General features: G+C 38.9%; 1 protein-coding gene across 2 annotated transcripts in view; it reads right to left on the bottom strand.

The window, feature by feature from the left end:
* Nucleotides 1–5,112: 5,112 nt before the first annotated feature.
* LOC144958519 (uncharacterized) overlaps nucleotides 5,113–17,689 on the bottom strand; it is a 14,229-nt gene continuing 1,652 nt past the window's right edge. The window contains exons 2-7 of one of the 2 annotated variants that reach the window (XM_078890543.1): nucleotides 14,840–15,005; nucleotides 13,635–13,870; nucleotides 12,605–12,792; nucleotides 10,927–11,070; nucleotides 9,751–9,883; nucleotides 5,113–8,190 (exon numbers count right to left, since the gene is read on the bottom strand). In XM_078890543.1, the coding sequence (XP_078746669.1) occupies nucleotides 7,253–8,190; nucleotides 9,751–9,883; nucleotides 10,927–11,070; nucleotides 12,605–12,792; nucleotides 13,635–13,870; nucleotides 14,840–15,005 (1,805 nt within the window). In that variant the 3' untranslated portion in view covers nucleotides 5,113–7,252. The remainder of the gene's footprint in view (nucleotides 8,191–9,750; nucleotides 9,884–10,926; nucleotides 11,071–12,604; nucleotides 12,793–13,634; nucleotides 13,871–14,839; nucleotides 15,006–17,689) is intronic. The other variant, XM_078890544.1, reaches the window with a different exon arrangement.

Below are 17,689 nucleotides of genomic sequence, written 5' to 3'. Positions count from 1 at the left end.
GTACAATTATGATTACTATTATTATTATGATAATTATTATTATTCTCATCATCATCATTATCATCATCATTATCATTATCTTCATCATCATCACTATCATCATCATCATTCATTCATTACTAATATTAATATTATCTATGTAAGGAGTCGTTTTAGGTGGAGATTCAATTTTAAATGTTAAAATGTATAATTATTAATGCTCCCGACCAATCAGACGTTATACATTGTCGGTCAGCTACTATACCCGTAGAATCGCCCAATACTGTAATAGAGATCAGCTAGAAACGATGATCTCCCCTTTATAAAAAGAATGATAAAAATAGAACACCATTATATTTGAGGCTCGTACAGTTGTCTCAAGGAGATGACCTTCAAAATAGAATTGATAGTACAGGGGAAATAAGAGAGTTCTACTCCAACATCTATTTGACAATAAAAATGATAGATTTATTATGATTATATAATTTATTTACGTTATTTACAAAAGTATTTTACTTCCTCATTGAACACTAGATAGAATTTGGTCACATTTATTTTTTGTCAGCACGGGGTGCTTAACTGGATTGATTTCAAGTTCCGTCCGAGTTATCATGGTCTGGCTGTCAGTCCCTGTCTGGCCGTCCGTCCCTCTGTCTGGCCGTCCGTCCCTCTGGCTGTCCGTCCCTTTGTCTGGATGTCCGTCCCTCTGGCTGTCCGTCCCTCTGTCTGGCCGTCCGTCCCTCTGGTTGTCAGTCCCTCTGTCTGGCTGTCCGTCCCTCTGTCTGACCGTCCGTCCCTCTGGCTGTCCGTCCCTCTGTCTGGCTGTCCGTCCCTCTGTCTGGCCGTCCCTCTGTCTGGCCGTCCGTCCCTCTGGCTGTCCGTCCCTCTGTCTGGCTGTCAGTCCCTCTGTCTGGCCGTCCGTCCCTCTGGCTGTCAGTCCCTCTGTCTGGCCGTCCGTCCCTCTGGCTGTCTGTCCCTCTGTCTGGCTGTCCGTCCCTCTGTCTGGCCGTCCGTCCCTCTGTCTGGCTGTCCGTCCCCCTGTCTGTCCGTCCATCCCTCTGACTGTCCGTCCCTCTGTGAACTGCAATGGCTATGGCCTTCTTTTGAGTGGTTTGATATGAAGTTGGCAGCCTTCAATGCCTCCTCTCATGCCGGTCAGCGGCGGGATCGAATCTGATGAATATGATGTGTAGAATTTCACAGCAGTTAACCTTCCTAAAGTTCGATCTGCAAAGTGGGCGAGACTGCACCATCGGGATTGCCATTGCCACTCTAGCTTTGACAATTACGGTCTGTGCTGGCTATGCGGGAAGTCGCCAAGGACTGTCCGCTGAACCTGTATCGGTTCCCCGTTCGTTCCCTTCGTCACGATGGTGGGGTCAGGAGTATACTCCTTCTTATGGCGGGTGCCCCTGAAGATACCCTTGGCCGTAGGATCATACACTATAGGTGCAGATCGTTACAGTCCATTCATGAGTGAAGTTGTCTCTCTGCCTCGTTGCAGTCTCGTTAGTCCCACTCGTGGTGGTGGCTATTAAAGCCTCCCAGACAGATGGACAGATGGTTTACCACAGGGACCAGTGTAGTCCAGCGAAAGTCATCTTAAACAGGTTGATATAAATAAAAGCTATTGGCGGAATTATGAGCTAATTTGTCACCAAACATGCGTGGGTGTGTTTGCGTTGGCGTGGGTCCACTCCTTTGATCTTTGAACAATAGGTGGAGCGGTTCGATGATGCCCCCGGCCTAGGATGGGAAGTGAAGGAAGGGAGTTAATCCAGTGCGTGAAGGTTTTTCACAACTTTTCACATCTATTGTTTGTTAGGCTTGCTAGATTCCCATAGGGTGACACAGAATGTAGACAATTTCTGTTCAACGATTAAGTGAGAATTTATTTATCTCCTGCCACATGTAAGGTGTGAATTTCTGATGAAACGAGAGCAAACAAAATGTGCATTTCCGTGTTGAGGTGTGAAAAATTACTGAGCGAATTGTCGCTCATCATCATCATCGTCGTCGCCATCATCACCATCATCCTCACCATCATCAACTTCTTTTTCTTCATCATCATCATCATCATCATTATTATTATTATTATTATTATTATTATTATTATTATTATTATTATTATTGTTATTATTATTATTATTATTATTATTATTATTATTATTATTATTATCAATATTATTATTTTATTATTATTATTATTATTATTATTATTATTATTATTATTATTATTATTATTATTATTATTATTATTATTATTATTATTATTATTATTAATACTGATTCAAACACAGCATGTACAAAAAAAAAATAAAAAAACGAATAACACGTATGGGTGGCTTTATGCGGATATGAGTGCCCTAGTGTTAAACTTGCACAATAAACACATTTTGAATAAACTTTTTAACGTGCTTTATAATTGATAAACATCGTTTGATATTGTCTGTGAAGTCGGTTGTAGTAAGTCCATCGTCTCACCAAGAACACCAGGCATCAGAGGAAATATATCCTGAGTTTAAAGGACGTACTCACTGACACATTATATAACAATGTCAAATTGAATGCAAGCTTCAATTTAATGTACGAAAACAAGAAAAAATGGACGTTTCGGGCTTCCCCTTTATCGACAAAACAGGATGAATTAAACACTACAGACGAATGAGATAATGGTAACAACGCCACTACCACATTATCTCATTCGTGCTTCGAGCTTCGAGCAGCACCATTGACATAACTGACGCAATAAACAATAGTAATGCAATTCGAATTCAACCAATAAATACAAGACAGTCCCAAACGTCGTGGGAATGAAGACAAGGAATGAAACCGTGTTGGTGATTAGTTATCATCAAATTATATCAGACTATAAACGTTCAAGGTTACACATAGTTTTGTTTGTTCGTTTGGGATATCCGGCTGGTGAATGTTGTGAATATTTTACCGAAATACATAGAATCAATTCACAGCACGATCACCTTCCTCAAGCAGAAGTAAATTGGTTGTTGCGTGGGTTGGTTCTTTTTCTCTCATTTTTAAAAACTCCGTTTTTTGTTTGTTTGTTTGTTTTTTTTGTTTGTTTTTTTTGTTTTGTTTTTTAGCTTTTTTAAAAAACAGAAATTAAGTCTCCTTTACCATTTCAATTAGATGAGATGTGGTGTGCAAACTTGCTTACATGACAGATAATGATAATATTTGGACGATTGAACGAGATTAATATATTTCTGAAATGCATGCATACAAATCTCTTAGTTCTAAAAGACCGGACAAATAAAATTGAGCTTTTACTTTTATGTAACGCAATATCCACTAGACGTACTCAAAGCGCTTTACAAGGGGTTCCTAGTCAACAGCAACACTTAACATGTAGGATGAGACATGACGCCAATTAGGCGTAATCACTTTTTTCAGAGACAAAGCTGTAAACGGCCACTTACACAGACACCACGGGAGTATGGTGAGAGAATGTGAGTGAAAAGTCTTTTCCAAGGACTCCACTATGCACCGCTCAGAGTGGAATTAGAACCCAGTACCTTCCAATCCGAAGGCGAGTGGCATACTAGTCACATAGCCGTAGAGATGTCTTCAAAAAGAATCTAGTAACATTATTTTATTTGGCATTGCCAGCCATCAATCGAAAGCTGCCAGCTGCCATTATGTTCTCGAGCAAGAAGATCCTCGATGAAGAACCCTATGGAGCAGCCAAACTATCAACGCACTTAGTTTGAGATCACCTCAAAGTCTATGCTGACATAAGGATCCCACTATGATGAAAACATTCAAAACGTTTACAGAATAAATTGAAAACAAAAACTATAATACTACATGTTAGAGAGATGGTCTACAAGGAGAACAGTTTCATATCTCAAAACTAACACCAGAGAAGGGAAATACAGAGAAGCCCCACAAGCGCTTATGGCGTCCTCGCTCAGTATTTTCTACCTTCGCCTGTGCGCGCGGAATAACATCCATCTCTTAATCTCTTCCCGCCTTAAGCTGTCACTGATGATGCTGATGTCAACTAATTAAAACAATCCACGCACTTACTAGCAGTTTTCTTAAAACCTAATAAAATCATTTTTATTTGGATTTCTTCTATACATTGTTATTCAATTGGGTTTTTATCGTTATGTGTATAAAAATAAATTGTTTATAGACCTGTCCCTCTAGGAAAATGCCATTTTCTTCCAAAATTATGCAAATAAATTGAAAAAAAAAAGAAGTAAAAATATGCCATAAACGACAAAGAGTGTCCCCAAGAATACCATAATCTGTTGTGTTATTTAAAAAATAAATTGAGCTTTTATATAGCACACTAAATGAGCTCAAAGGGCAAAACAATGGGTCCCTGATCAACAGCAACGCGTAACATGTAGAACGAAACATGACGCCTGTTAGGCGATATTTCAAATTTTTTTCTGACAGAGACAACGCTGTCCACCGCCAGGTACTCATTTCACACCTGAGTACGGTGAGAGGATGTGAGTAAAGAGCCTTTTCCAAGTACTCAACTTTGTGTCGAGCGAGGCTTGAACCCAGGACATTCCAATCCGAAAGCGAGTGTCATACCACATGACCACATAGCCTGTGTTATTGCATCTTGCACATAATTATTCATTTAAGGCTGGAACAGAAGACTGACAATAAAATATTACAACAAACAGAGAAAAAAAAATGAAAAAAAAGAAAAGAAAAGAAGCCCCCCCCCCCCCCCCCCCCCCCCCTACACACACACACATACACAAACACAATTATTTGGAAGGAACAGGAATAACAAAATAAATAAGTTTCAGAATCAAAATATTTTCTATATATTTTACATGCAAGATTCATTCACGTGCCTGTTGATTGTGCTCTTACTGTAACTATTGACATCATATTCAGTTATTCAGGAACATGTGAAAACCTTTGGTGTACAACATTTGAATTTAGGGCAGGGGGGAGGACTTTTTGTTTTTCTCTTTTGAAACGTCCATCTTTGTACTGATACTGATAAAAATCACTGTCAGATATATCATTGGAAGTGACTTTATTGCTTTAAAGTGCCAAATTCATTTCTATTTTATTGATTTTATTATAGCAGAATGACACAATAGTGATTTGATTGAAAAGTCAAAATGTAGGTGACAATTTTCTTTATAATATAAAAGATAGGGCAGGGTTCCAATTCGGTCACCCTATTATATTCACTGTCCATTTTAATGTCTAAATTTAATAAGAATTATGACATTGAGCTCGGTTTCAATTTAACACAGCCAGAAATAAATGCATGATAAATTAAAACCAATTTTAGTCCTTTTCTATTTAATCTAATTAAATAAATTGCTCAGAAGTACAGATTTTCATTGTTTGGAACCAAGCAACCAAGCTGCTCGTTGCTGGGCAGACGTGACAGACTATTGAATCCAACCAAGGCCAAAAAAAAAGAAAGTCTGATAATGGACAAGAATTTTACCTAAAATTTTCAAAATTACTTTTGGTGCTCTCACCGTGCTCAGGTGTAAAATGAGTACCTGGCCGTTACCAGCATTGTCTTTGTCTGAAAAAAAATTGTAACATCGCCTAACAGTCTCGTCCTAAATGTTAAATGTTGCTGTTGGCCAGGGACCTCTTGTAAAGCACTTTGGAGCAAGTTTAGTGGATATTGCGCTATATAAAAGCTCTATTCTTTTTTTTTTTTTTTTAAATATATTTGTGAAGGGGGTGATCACCATCCTTCATAACTTTCTCCAGTTTACTGAGACAAAATATCTTGAACAGTTTTTCCACATTTGAAATTGGGTGAGTATAACTCCTGGCCTTATTAATTATCTGAAATAATTTTCTTAATGTCACAAATACTGGCATTTCTACACCATGCTGTAATATATTTTAAAAAAAGAAAGAAGAGGGATTGTTTCATGCGATTTCTTTTTCCCTAACACTAACTTGAGCTTTTATATAGCGCAATATCCACTAAACGTGCTCAAAGCGCTTTACAAGGGGTCCCTGACCAACAGCAACACATAACATGTAGGACGAGACATGACGCCTGTCAGGCGATATTACAAATTTTTGTGACAGAGACAACGCTGTTAACGGCCAGGTACTCATTTTACACCTGAGTATGGTGAGAGAATGTGAGTAAAGAGCCTTCTCCAAGGACTCAACTATGCACTGAGCGAGGCTCGAACCCAGGACCTTCCAATCCGAAAGCGAGTGTCATACCACTGGACCACATAGCCGCACTAATCTTGCTGCATTGTTCTGAATGACTTGCAATGTTTTTAATTTTTCATTTGATATACCACACACAATTGAATTGAAGTAGTCAAGTTTCAAAAATACTAATGAAGATATCAGTTTTTTGCACTTGTCTTTTGATATAAATTTCCGAATGTTACAAATTTTCTCTAATTCAAATATTAGCTTCTTTTTCAGAGAGCTAACCTGGCATCCCATGTAAGATCGCTGTCAAGCAACACTGCAAGATTTTTTATCTGGGTAATGAAATTTATAGAGCATCCATTTACATTCATTCTCCCTTCACATGCTTTTTCCCTCATTCTCTTACTGCCAACCAACAAAATTTCTGTCTTTTCATTATTTAATCTCAAACAATTTCCTTTCATCCATGCCTTGACGTCTTCAATGCATTTTTCAGATTTTTGTTTCTTGATCAATAAAGGATTAGCAATAGTTAAGTCATAAATTTGAGTGTCAAGTGGTGCATTAAGCAGTGAGACTTTATCTTAGCCGCAAGTAGAAAAGTATACAGAGTAAAGAGGACAGAGCCAATACAGATCCCTGAGGAACCTTAAATAAGAGTAGTTGTTGCTCAGATTGAGCACCATCAATAGAGACAAACTGGTTTCTGTCCACAAGATAGGACTGAAACCAATCAAGAGCACTGTCAGTAAACCAAATAGATCCTGCAGCCTTCATATCAAAATCTTATGATCAATTGTGTCAAAGGCTGCAGACAGGTCGAGCAAATTCAGCAACGTCAATTTTCCTTCATCAATAACGTGATTTAAATCATTCACAACCCTCAATAGTGCAGTTTCTGTCGAGTGATAGTTATGATAAGCTGATTGAAAGTGACTCCAGAGATTGTTTAATTCAAGGTGGTTCGTCAACTGCTTAACAACAAGTTTTTTAAATATCTTTTGACATGAAAGGCAGGTTTGTAATTTTTTTAATTGTCTACATCTAATCCAATAGAAACCAGATTAAATTGCCGCTTGAAGGATTTTATGTCTCTTCTTAGGAAATACTTTAATTTATTTCATTAAGACAAATATTTCATGACTTTTCCAATGCATTCTTCAATATTTGCTCTGAGCACAGAATATTCCTCAAAAAGAGCACACCCAACCTTTCCATCTTTTGACGCTTCTTCTACAATATTTTTCCATTCCAGTTGACTAGTAACATCTTGCAGAATACTAAGTATTCGTTGCAAATCGAAAACAGCCAAACGGGGTCCGCAATGAGACCAATGTGGACAGCGTTCATGTCTCGACCCAAGCTCCCTTTTTGAACACTTGTATTCACCTAAATCACCATCACTATTCACTTCCTTTCTGGATTCATCACTTTTTTTCAAGTCTGAATTTTTCAAGTAACTTGTTTTCATACTTGATGATCCCGAAGAACTTTTCAAGTTTGGAGAGCTCCACAAACCTTTTTTTTCTATTATTGATGATCCCAAAACATTGCTTACTTCAGAAAGTAAACATGCAGAATTGTTACTATTCTTTTTCATTTTTGAAAAATCAGAACAATAAACATCACAACTATTTGATTCTACAGTGACTTTTGCACTCTCATTCAGTTCTGGGCATTGAGAGATTGATGTCGTTTTGGAAAAATCAGAGCAATCAATGTCATAACCATTTGATTCTCCAGTAGTAACTTGGTTCTTTCCCAATTCTGAGCATTGTAATGGAGACAAGTTTGATGACGAGGTTGGTGTCACAGTTGAAGGAGGAGAAAATGAAATCTTGTCCTTTTGCACATACAATTCGATGATGATATCATCTTTGATATTATGGCTTGAAGTATTTTTTGTTCCAGTACGAGAGCACAAGTCTGGGAAATTGTACAAGGCCGTGTGCCAGAGACAAAGGGTAAAATTGACAGAGCAGTCCTTGATACGAACGGGTTTGGAACTAGAAACGTCTTCATCTTTGTCAGAATCCCTGGCAGCACCATAAACATCGAGATCTGAGGAAATATGAATGGATAACACCATTCAACTAATTGCTATTAAAATATAATTTTTTTAAAAATTAAAATCCATATAGAAAATTTACAAAGAGTAGAATGAGATCAGATATAGGGGATAGAAGACACAGCAAGAGTGATTTCCCTGTCAACTATGAGAGGTAAAAATATCCCATCCAGCCACCAGGAGCAGGAGAGTTACACTCAGATGGTGACAAAGTACATGATAAACATAAACAGTACTCTCAGGAAAACTCCAGACAGGGCCCAGTCGAAACCAAACCAGTGTAATATGCTTTCTCAATTTAAATGAACAGTCGAGTGATGGAGAGCATGATCAGTGACTGGATGAGTGGCAATGTTTGTAGAAATCTGGTCTCAAACTCATTCAACGATGCTTTTGCGAGGCATTTCCACGTTCTCCCTTAGAAAAAAAAAAGTAGAAAGACACCTAGGAGTCATGATTTTTATTGGTGTGATCCAGCCCTCAAAGGCCAAAACACTTGTTCGAGGAGGATTTCTTCTCTGCAGACGTTTGTTTTTGTTTTTAAGGGTTTTACGGCACATGCAACACATTTAGGTCATATCAGCACCAGAAAAAGGAAGAAAATTGGATAATATAAAGGTTCTAGATGTAAAATTAAAAGGAATTAAGGAAAAACTAAGACAAAGGGGAAATGGTTCAAATAGGGAACAGATGTAGATTCTAAGAGCACACTATCAGCGTACTCAGTCTGATATCACCTAAATGTCTCACCCAGAAACCAGCACAAGATCCCACTAAGAGGAATACACTCAAATGGTTATATACAATACATAACTGAGAGATGATTTACAAGGGAAAAAACATATCATCTCCCAAAGCAACAATTATGCATTTGAATGTTTGTTTCCCTCCTAGCCAAGAACTATGGCCAGAGCCAGGGCAAAACCAAGTAATCTCATTCCAAGACAAAGACAGAAAAGCTAATTGGATAACAGATATAAGGGGTATAGAAGACACAGTAAGTGCATCTCTGCCCACTGTGGAAGGCCAGGAACCCCACCCAGCCTTCTCTGCAGACGTTCTGCTTGAACTCTACCTGAAAATCTTGTTACTATTATCCAAAATTACTTTAAATCCCTTTAATCATCCTAAGGGTAACTTTGTCTTTAAGGCTCTATTTCAAATGAAGACTCGAATAATCCAGGCGTCAGCTGCCATACAGCAACACAAAATGAGATAGAGTAAGGTACTTTGCACAAAGACACTCAATGTGGCGGGTAGTTGAACTCAGTACCTTTCGGATACAAAGCAAAGACCACACTGCTGAGTCTTGCTGATGCCTAATCAGGAGATAAAATTCCACTTTTCTAATTAAAAAAAAAATAATAATAATAAATAAATAAATAAATAAATAAATAAATAAATAAATAAATAAATCAATCAATCAATCAATAAATAAATAAATAAATAAATAAATCAATCAATAAATAAATAAATAAATAAAAAGAAGAGAATAGAGAAGCAGAACACAAATATGACGACAAGACAGGAAAATACAAAAGCATTTTATCTACCGTTGTTTTTCCTATGACTTCCTACTACATGCTGATGGAAGACGTTTAAGGCTGTCAGTCTGTGAATTGCTACTGTGGCCAAGAAGTTGTAAAATTCTATGTAGTTCATTCCACTATCTGCTTTTAAGATTCTCTAACAAAAGAAGAAATTGTATAAAACATAAATATATATATATATATATTATATATATATATATATATATATATATATATATATATATATATATATATATATATATATATTATATATATATATATATATTTATATATATATAAAATGAGAGAGGTGAGAGTGAGGGGGGGGGGGGGGGGGGAGACAGAGAGAGAGAGAGAGAGATAGAGAGAGAGAGAGAGAGAGAGAGAGAGAGAGAGAGATAGAGAGAGAGAGAGAGAGAGAGAGAGAGAGAGAGAGAGAGAGAGAGAGAGAGAGGGGGGGGGGAGGGGAGAGAAAGGAAATATGATGGAGGTTGTGCAACCTAATTGAGTGTTGTGAAACAAATGGTATTAATAAAGCTTATTTAATCTTCAGTTTACTTAGCAGGTTGGCTTGGGGATTGGTTGTTAGGAAAGCCATTAACACAGTATTGGATAATTCTGTACATGGAGAAAAGGACGGATTAGTTGAAACATTATGTATTGGTTATTGAACCTTTATTTGAATTTGACGTTACAAGTGTGGAATGATTATTTTAGTAATTATATCTAAAAATTAACTATTATTTTTATGATTTAGGTAGATATTATCATAATTTTAGCAAAAAGGGGCAATTAGCCAGCAGGTTTTTTCCTGAAATTTTGATGAGCCAGAGCAAACAGCCACGGCTGACTATTACAAAGAGTTGCAGCAACTTCACTCATTCCATATCCAAAAGGCAGAGTTTTGGATTTACATTTCCACTATGATGTTAAAGCCTATATCCAAAACAACAACAACAAAAAAACATCTCCTTTAACACTAGAGAGACTAGGATAGACTCAGGCTAAGTTGGTCTTTTGGCTCTGAAGGACTTCTGTATTCATAACTGACAGCCAACAAAATTGAACATTTTCATATGTTTTAAGTCAATCTGTTTACATAAGGTGCAATATGATGATAAAAGAAATCCACCAATTGTCAGACATTTTAAATGAATGTGTATTATTGTGAGTGTTGATGAAAGGATGTTTTTGTCTGACCTGACATTGACTGTCAAAGCAATCCATATCGGCACAATCCGCTATTTCTTGCCTTGCCCGAGCCAGCTGGGACTTGAGGTAAGCCCAGGTGAGATGAGCGCTACAACCATTGATCCAGTTATGGTTGATAGAGATGGTGTCTTCCTGAGGTATGAATTGAAAAGAGGACAAAAAAGAACAAAATTACAAAAATGGATAGCTTCAGGTTCAAAACCCTCACAAAAGAATAAAAATGTTAATAAATCGCTTTAAATCATTCTAAATATACATATTTATTCCCATAAATTTCTCCTCACTCACCATGGGAGGTCAACAGATCCCTCCCGCCCCACTCACCATGGGAGGTCAACAGATCCCAACCGCCCCACTCACCATGGGAGGTCAAGAGATCCCACCCGTCCCACTCACCATGGGAGGTCAACAGATCCCATCCGCCCCACTCACCACGGGAGGTCAACAGATCCCACCCACCCCACTCACCATGGGAGGTCAACAGATCCCATCCACCCCACTCACTATGGGAGTCAACAGGTCCCACCCGTCCCACTCACCATGGGAGGTCAACAGATCCCACCCGCCCAACTCACTATGGGAGGTCAACAGATCCCACCCGCCCCACTCACCATGGGAGGTCAACAGATCCCACCCGCCCCTCACCATGGGAGGTCAACAGATCCCACCCACCCCACTCACCATGGGAGGTCAACAGATCCCACCCGCCCCACTCACCATGGGAGGTCAACAGATCCCACCCATCCCCACTCACCATGGGAGGTCAACAGATCCCACCCGTCCCACTCACCATGGGAGGTCAACAGATCCGACTGCCCCACTCACCATGGGAGTTCAACAGATCCCACCCGCCCCACTCACCATGGGAGGTCAACAGATCCCACCCGCCCCACTCACCATGAGAGGTCAACAGATCCCACCCATCCCCACTCACCATGGGAGGTCAACAGATCCCACCCGTCCCACTCACCATGGGAGGTCAACAGATCCCACTGCCCCACTAACCATGGGAGGTCAACAGATCCCACCCGCCCCACTCACCATGGGAGGTCAACATATCCCACCCGCCCCACTCACCATGGGAGGTCAACAGATCCCACCCGTCCCACTCACCATGGGAGGTCAACAGATCCCACTGCCCCACTCACCATGGGAGGACAACAGATCCCACCCGCCCCACTCACCATGGGAGGTCAACAGATCCCACCCGCCCCACTCACCATGGGAGGTCAACAGATCCCACCCATCCCCACTCACCATGGGAGGTCAACAGATCCCACCCGTCCCACTCACCATGGGAGGTCAACAGATCCCACTGCCCCACTCACCATGGGAGGTCAACAGATCCCACCCGCCCCACTCACCATGGGAGGTCAACAGATCCCAACCGCCCCACTCACCATGGGAGGTCAACAGATCCCACCCGCCAGTAACACAAAAGGACAAGACACAATGCTTAATTAGACACCATTACAATTTTATAACTTCCTACCCGGTGGTCATCTAATACCTAAGTATGACAAAAGAACATGAGTAAAAGAGACTTTTCTAGGACTCAACAATGTGCCAACAAGTGGGACTTGAACCAGGGATCTCCAGGTGAGAGGTCAAGTGCCATACCTAACACTAACACTAAAACCACAAACCCAGAGAAAGAAGCACTTACAAGATTGAAGACTTGATGGTGCCAACCACTGGGAACGAAGACAATTTCTCCAGGACTCTGAATGACCACAATAGGCTTGTCAGCCATGACATTTTCAGCTTTTGGATATTTTCGTGTGTCTTTGACGGATGGGTTTCTCAGATCCTGAATTAGTTGGCCATACTGATCTCTCAAATTCTCTTCTGCCCCTAGATGTTACCAAAAAATAAAATATATATGATTTAAATGAATTGTTAAATAATTACCATACCAGTCCTAATGAACGCACAGCTTTAGATTTCCAACCACAGAGAGATAGATACTGAAGAGAGAGAAGAGAAGAGAAGAGAGAAAGAAGAGAGAGAGAGAAGAGAGAAGAGATAGATGAGAGAGAGAGAGAAGAGAGGAGAGAGAAGAGAGAGAGAGAAGAGAGAGAGAAAGAAGAGAGAGAGAGAAAGAGAGAGAGAGAGAGAAGAGAGAGAGAGAGAGAGAGAAAAGAGAGAGAGAGAGAGAGAGAGAGAGAGAGAAAGAGAGAGAGAAAAGAGAGAGAGAGAGAGAGAGAGAGAGAAGAGAGAGAGAGAGAGAGAGAGAGAGAGAGAGAGAGAGAGAGAGAAAAAATCAGATTTGTGTTCTTTTTTTTTCTTTTCTTTTTTAAAGAGCTGTAACCATTGAATGATTACCTACGCTCTAAATAATTATCTGTTGCTTACCAAGAATGGCAACTGGCTAAATTATAACATAATACTGTAGTAAATGGAATGGATGGTGATGGATTCAATGTCATTGCTAAGTATCCAACTTTTTGGTTCAATTTGAGGCAAGATATGACCCCTCTCTCGTTCTTTTCAATGGGAATACTCATGTTTTTGATTACTAGGAGAGAAAAAAAAGTCTTAAAACGTTTGCTGATGCTCTGAAATTGTTCTGATTGACCAGTAGGAAATATTTAGAAAAAATTCTGTCAGGCAGATCATTCCACAAAGCAGTGTTCCAAATATCGGCATTAACTGTATTTATTTCTTTTAAAATGAATATTAAAAGTTTTAAAAACCTGGAGGAAAGAAAATCCACTTTTTGCGACCACAAATGTTGGCTGACCAGCTGTATGATCTGAGGACATCGGAGTGAAAAGGTGTCCAGGTATTTTTGGGACCCAAGTAAACAAAACGGTAGTCGTCTGCCATCTCTTTAGCCCCTTGAATATCTTGTCTTGTATCCCAGAATTCGTTTAACCAATCAGAACAAAGCAGTGAAGGAGGGGTGTAGACGTGGAATGCTGGAAAATCCCTAGGAATGAAAACAAAAAATGACAAATATGGCACATGTGATCTACCACATCGTTCTGTTATGTCAGATTGAAAAGAAGAAAAAACTTAATTTTTTTTTTTTTTTAAAAGCAAATCAAGGAATTTGCATAATTCAAAAGAAAAGGAAAGAGAGCATGTTATCTTGGGGTAACTCGAAAAAAATACTTTGTGAATATAGGAACTAATAATTATCATTGTAATGGTGAGAGAATCTGAGTAAAGAGCCTTTTCCAAGGACTCATCAATGCGCCGATTGGAACTGGAACCCAGGAACTTCCAATCTGAAGGCAAGTGTAATCCCACTAGACCACATAGCTACACAATAATGCCACACTTGGCCACCTCCATCTCAGCTCCCCCCCCACCCCGAAACACATACACACACACACACAACATACACACATATATACACACACACTTCAATTAATAGCTTAATTAATAGAGCAAATGTAGATAACGTTACTCAGTTCTTTGTTATTGTGTCTAGACCGCCAGTTGGGTGATTAGTTCTAAATTCTCTCAATAAGGCTGTAAAGGTTACATTTAAATGCATGTGTTGGTACGATTCATGTGGTGGGTAGAATTGGTGATTGATTTACTTAAACACAACGTATCAGTAAGAAATAATATGTAATATCGTGTGGCTATGTGGTCTTGCGGTATGACACTCCCTTTCGGATCGGAAGGTCCTGGGTTTGAGCCTCGCTCTGCGCAGAGTTGAGTCCTTGGAGAAGGCTCTTTACTCACATTCTCTCACCATACTCAGGTGTAAAATGAGTACCTGGCCGGTAACAGCGTTGTCTCTGTGCGAAAAAAATGTTAATATTGCCTAACAGGCATCATGTCCCGTCTTACATGTTAAATGTTGCTGTTAGCCAAGAACCCCTTGTAAAGCGCTTTGAGCACATTTAGTGGATATTGCGCTATATAAAAGCTCAATATGTCCAACCTTGTAAAGTGCCAGTCTTTCAAATAGAGACACTCATCTGACGAGGGATGACCGTTATCCATGTATTCCTCCCAATAGTCGATGAAGTCTGACACGGTCATCTCATACTTTGTATTTGCACTACAGTCTGTTCTATCACAATTGGTTGTGGGAGCCATGGCTGTCCCTGTAGAATTAGCAAATTAATGAAGAAAAAAATGGTGAGTTTTTATAGAAAGCAATATACACCCACTAAAATGTGATTTTTAGGCTAAAAATTGAATATATGGTCAACAAAAATGAGACTTAGGTTATTAAGTTCATAAATTTTATTGATGGGAATGAATAAATGAATTTATTATAATAATTATAATAAAAGACCAACCTAAAAGGCTTCGGCTATTCAGACTAGAGTCTGAATAGTCTCCCGTGGCTATTCAGACTCAAATTCCAATCTGCATATCCAATCAACAGTTTATTTGGACTCAGTCCGAATAGTCTTCCATGGCAGTGTTTTTTGTTTTTTTAAATATATTTAAAATATTGATAATTACATAGAATTGATGCAAATCAAAATAACAATTCTAGTTGCTATTAACAGGTCGCCTAAACCCGCTTTATTTGATAAGAAAGACAAAATCATTGATCAATTGGAAGTCCAGTTAGAAATTAAAAAGAAAAGAGTTAAAACTCTTCAAAAGTAACGTAAGTCAGTTAAAGTAACTGTGGTCTAAAGGAAAGGCCTTGTTAAAACAAACAAATGTGATGTCCAAACAAAATCAGGACAATTTTATTTCTTAATTAACATAGTCTGACAGTGTTAAACAGGTAACACTCCTTCTACAGTCCGAAGCAGGGGTTATGAGCTGAGTCAGTTTGATATGAGCAAAACAGGATTTCTCATGAAATCTTCTTCTGTTACTTTATCAGTTCTGCCCTCTGCTGAATTGTGTTTCACTGAGCACGCATAATAGAATTTGAGTCCAAATAACCACAGGAGACTATTCAGACTCGAGTCCAAATTGCCACTTCGAACCTAAAATTTCACATTACTCATTACTCGCATCTGGTCGTATTATTATGTCTGATTTGTCTTCATGTATTAATGCTATATGGGTTCTTCTCTTTTGTTTACAAAATTTATATAATTAAAATTTTCAAATTCCAGTAGATTTGAATTTGAATGTGAACAAGTCTGAAAAACGTGATGATTTTTTTTTCCAGTGCTGTGATCAGTGTTTCACTTAGCAGTGTTCTATTTATAATATTGTTCTTTATGTGATGAACTTAAATATAATAATAATAGACGTCTATATGACTGGAATTAGTAGTCGTCTATAGATAGACACAATTTTAATTTTAAAAATTCGCAGTGGCTATTTTTACAGTCCCGTAAAGATGGTTCTCGGGGCTATTTTTACAGTCCCGTAAAGATGGTTCTCGGGGCTATTTTTACAGTCCCGTAAAGATGGTTCTCGTGGCTAATTTTACGGCTTGCGGTAATAGATTTATAGATAGTAAATGATAGGCTGAGTAGACGCTAATTTAGCTCTAAAACTCACTTACTTCGTTCAGGTGCGGCGAGTTAGCAGTCTCTCTCTCTCTCTCTCTCTCTCTCTCTCTCTCTCTCTCTCTCTCTCTCTCTCTCTCTCTCTCTCTCTCTCTCCCTCTCTCTCTCCCTCCCTCTTTCTTTTATTCTTTCTCTATGTCTTTCTTTCTTTCTCTTTCTCTTTCTCTCTCTTTTTTTTTACATTCTCTTTTTTTCTATCTCTGTCCCTCTTTCTTTCTTCCCCCCCCCCCCTTCTCTCTCTCTCTCACTCTTTCTTTCATTCTTTCTCTATCCCTTTCTTTATTTCTTTCTCTCTCTCTCTCTCTCTCTCTCTCTCTCTCTCTCTCTCTCTCTCTCTCTCTCTCTCTCTCTCTCTCTCTCTCTCTCTCTCTCTCTCTCTCACACACACACACACACACTCTTTCTTTCATTCTTTCTCTATCCCTTTCTTTCTATATCTCTCTTTTTCTCTCTCCTTCTCTCTTTTTCTCTCTCCTCTCTTTCTTTCATTCCTTCCCAATCCCCCTCTCTCTCTCTCTCTCTCTCTCTCTCTCTCTCTCTCTCTCTCTCTCTCTCTCTCTCTCTCTCTCTTTCTCTCTCTCTTTCTTTCTTTCTTTCTTTCTTTGTTTCTCTCTCCCTCTTTCTTTCTTTCATTCTTTCTCTATCCCCCTCTTTCTTTCCCCATCTTTCTTTCCCTATCTCTCTTTCTTTCTCTCTCTCTCTCTCTCTCTCTCTCTCTCTCTCTCTCTCTCTCTCTCTCTCTCTCTCTCTCTCTCTCTCTCTCTCTCTCTCTCTCTTTTTTTTTTCCTTTCTCTTTTTCTCAATCTATCTCTTTCCCTAGTAGTACCGCAAAGCCTAGGCAGAGGAGTCTGACCACAAGGTGAGCACCGCTTTGGCGGAGAACAATAAAACAATCTCCTAACTGTGAAGGGAGGAGCAATACAGCGACCACCCTTGTCTGAACAATCGCAATTCAAGACATACAACCTAACCTGCCCACTGATGATAGAAAACGGGCTGTTCTGTACTTAGACCTGTAAATGAGCTCTATAAAAATTGACTGAAACTCTTCGACAAACTGAAGATTCAATTATTTTTTTTAAAAATAAGGGCATCATTGGAGAGGAGAGTGATAAATACAATACATTAAAATAGTGGGTGTTATTTCTTACTGGAAGTATGACTGCCATGATTTGATGTAGAAGGAATGCTAAATAAGCATGTCATTCATATAGGTAAAGATGACTTCATCAAAGTCATATTCCTGCCTCTGGAATTTTTTTTTGACATAGTCAGAAAAATAATCACCATTATCATCTTTA

The sequence above is a fragment of the Berghia stephanieae genome, chromosome 13 (assembly GCF_034508935.2).
Source record: "Berghia stephanieae isolate SIO BIC M18660-M18661 chromosome 13, UCSD_Bste_1.3, whole genome shotgun sequence".
NCBI lineage: Eukaryota > Metazoa > Mollusca > Gastropoda > Nudibranchia > Aeolidiidae > Berghia > Berghia stephanieae.
The sequence above is the reverse complement of the archived record's forward strand: the minus strand, read 5'-3'. Positions and strand labels throughout refer to the sequence as shown.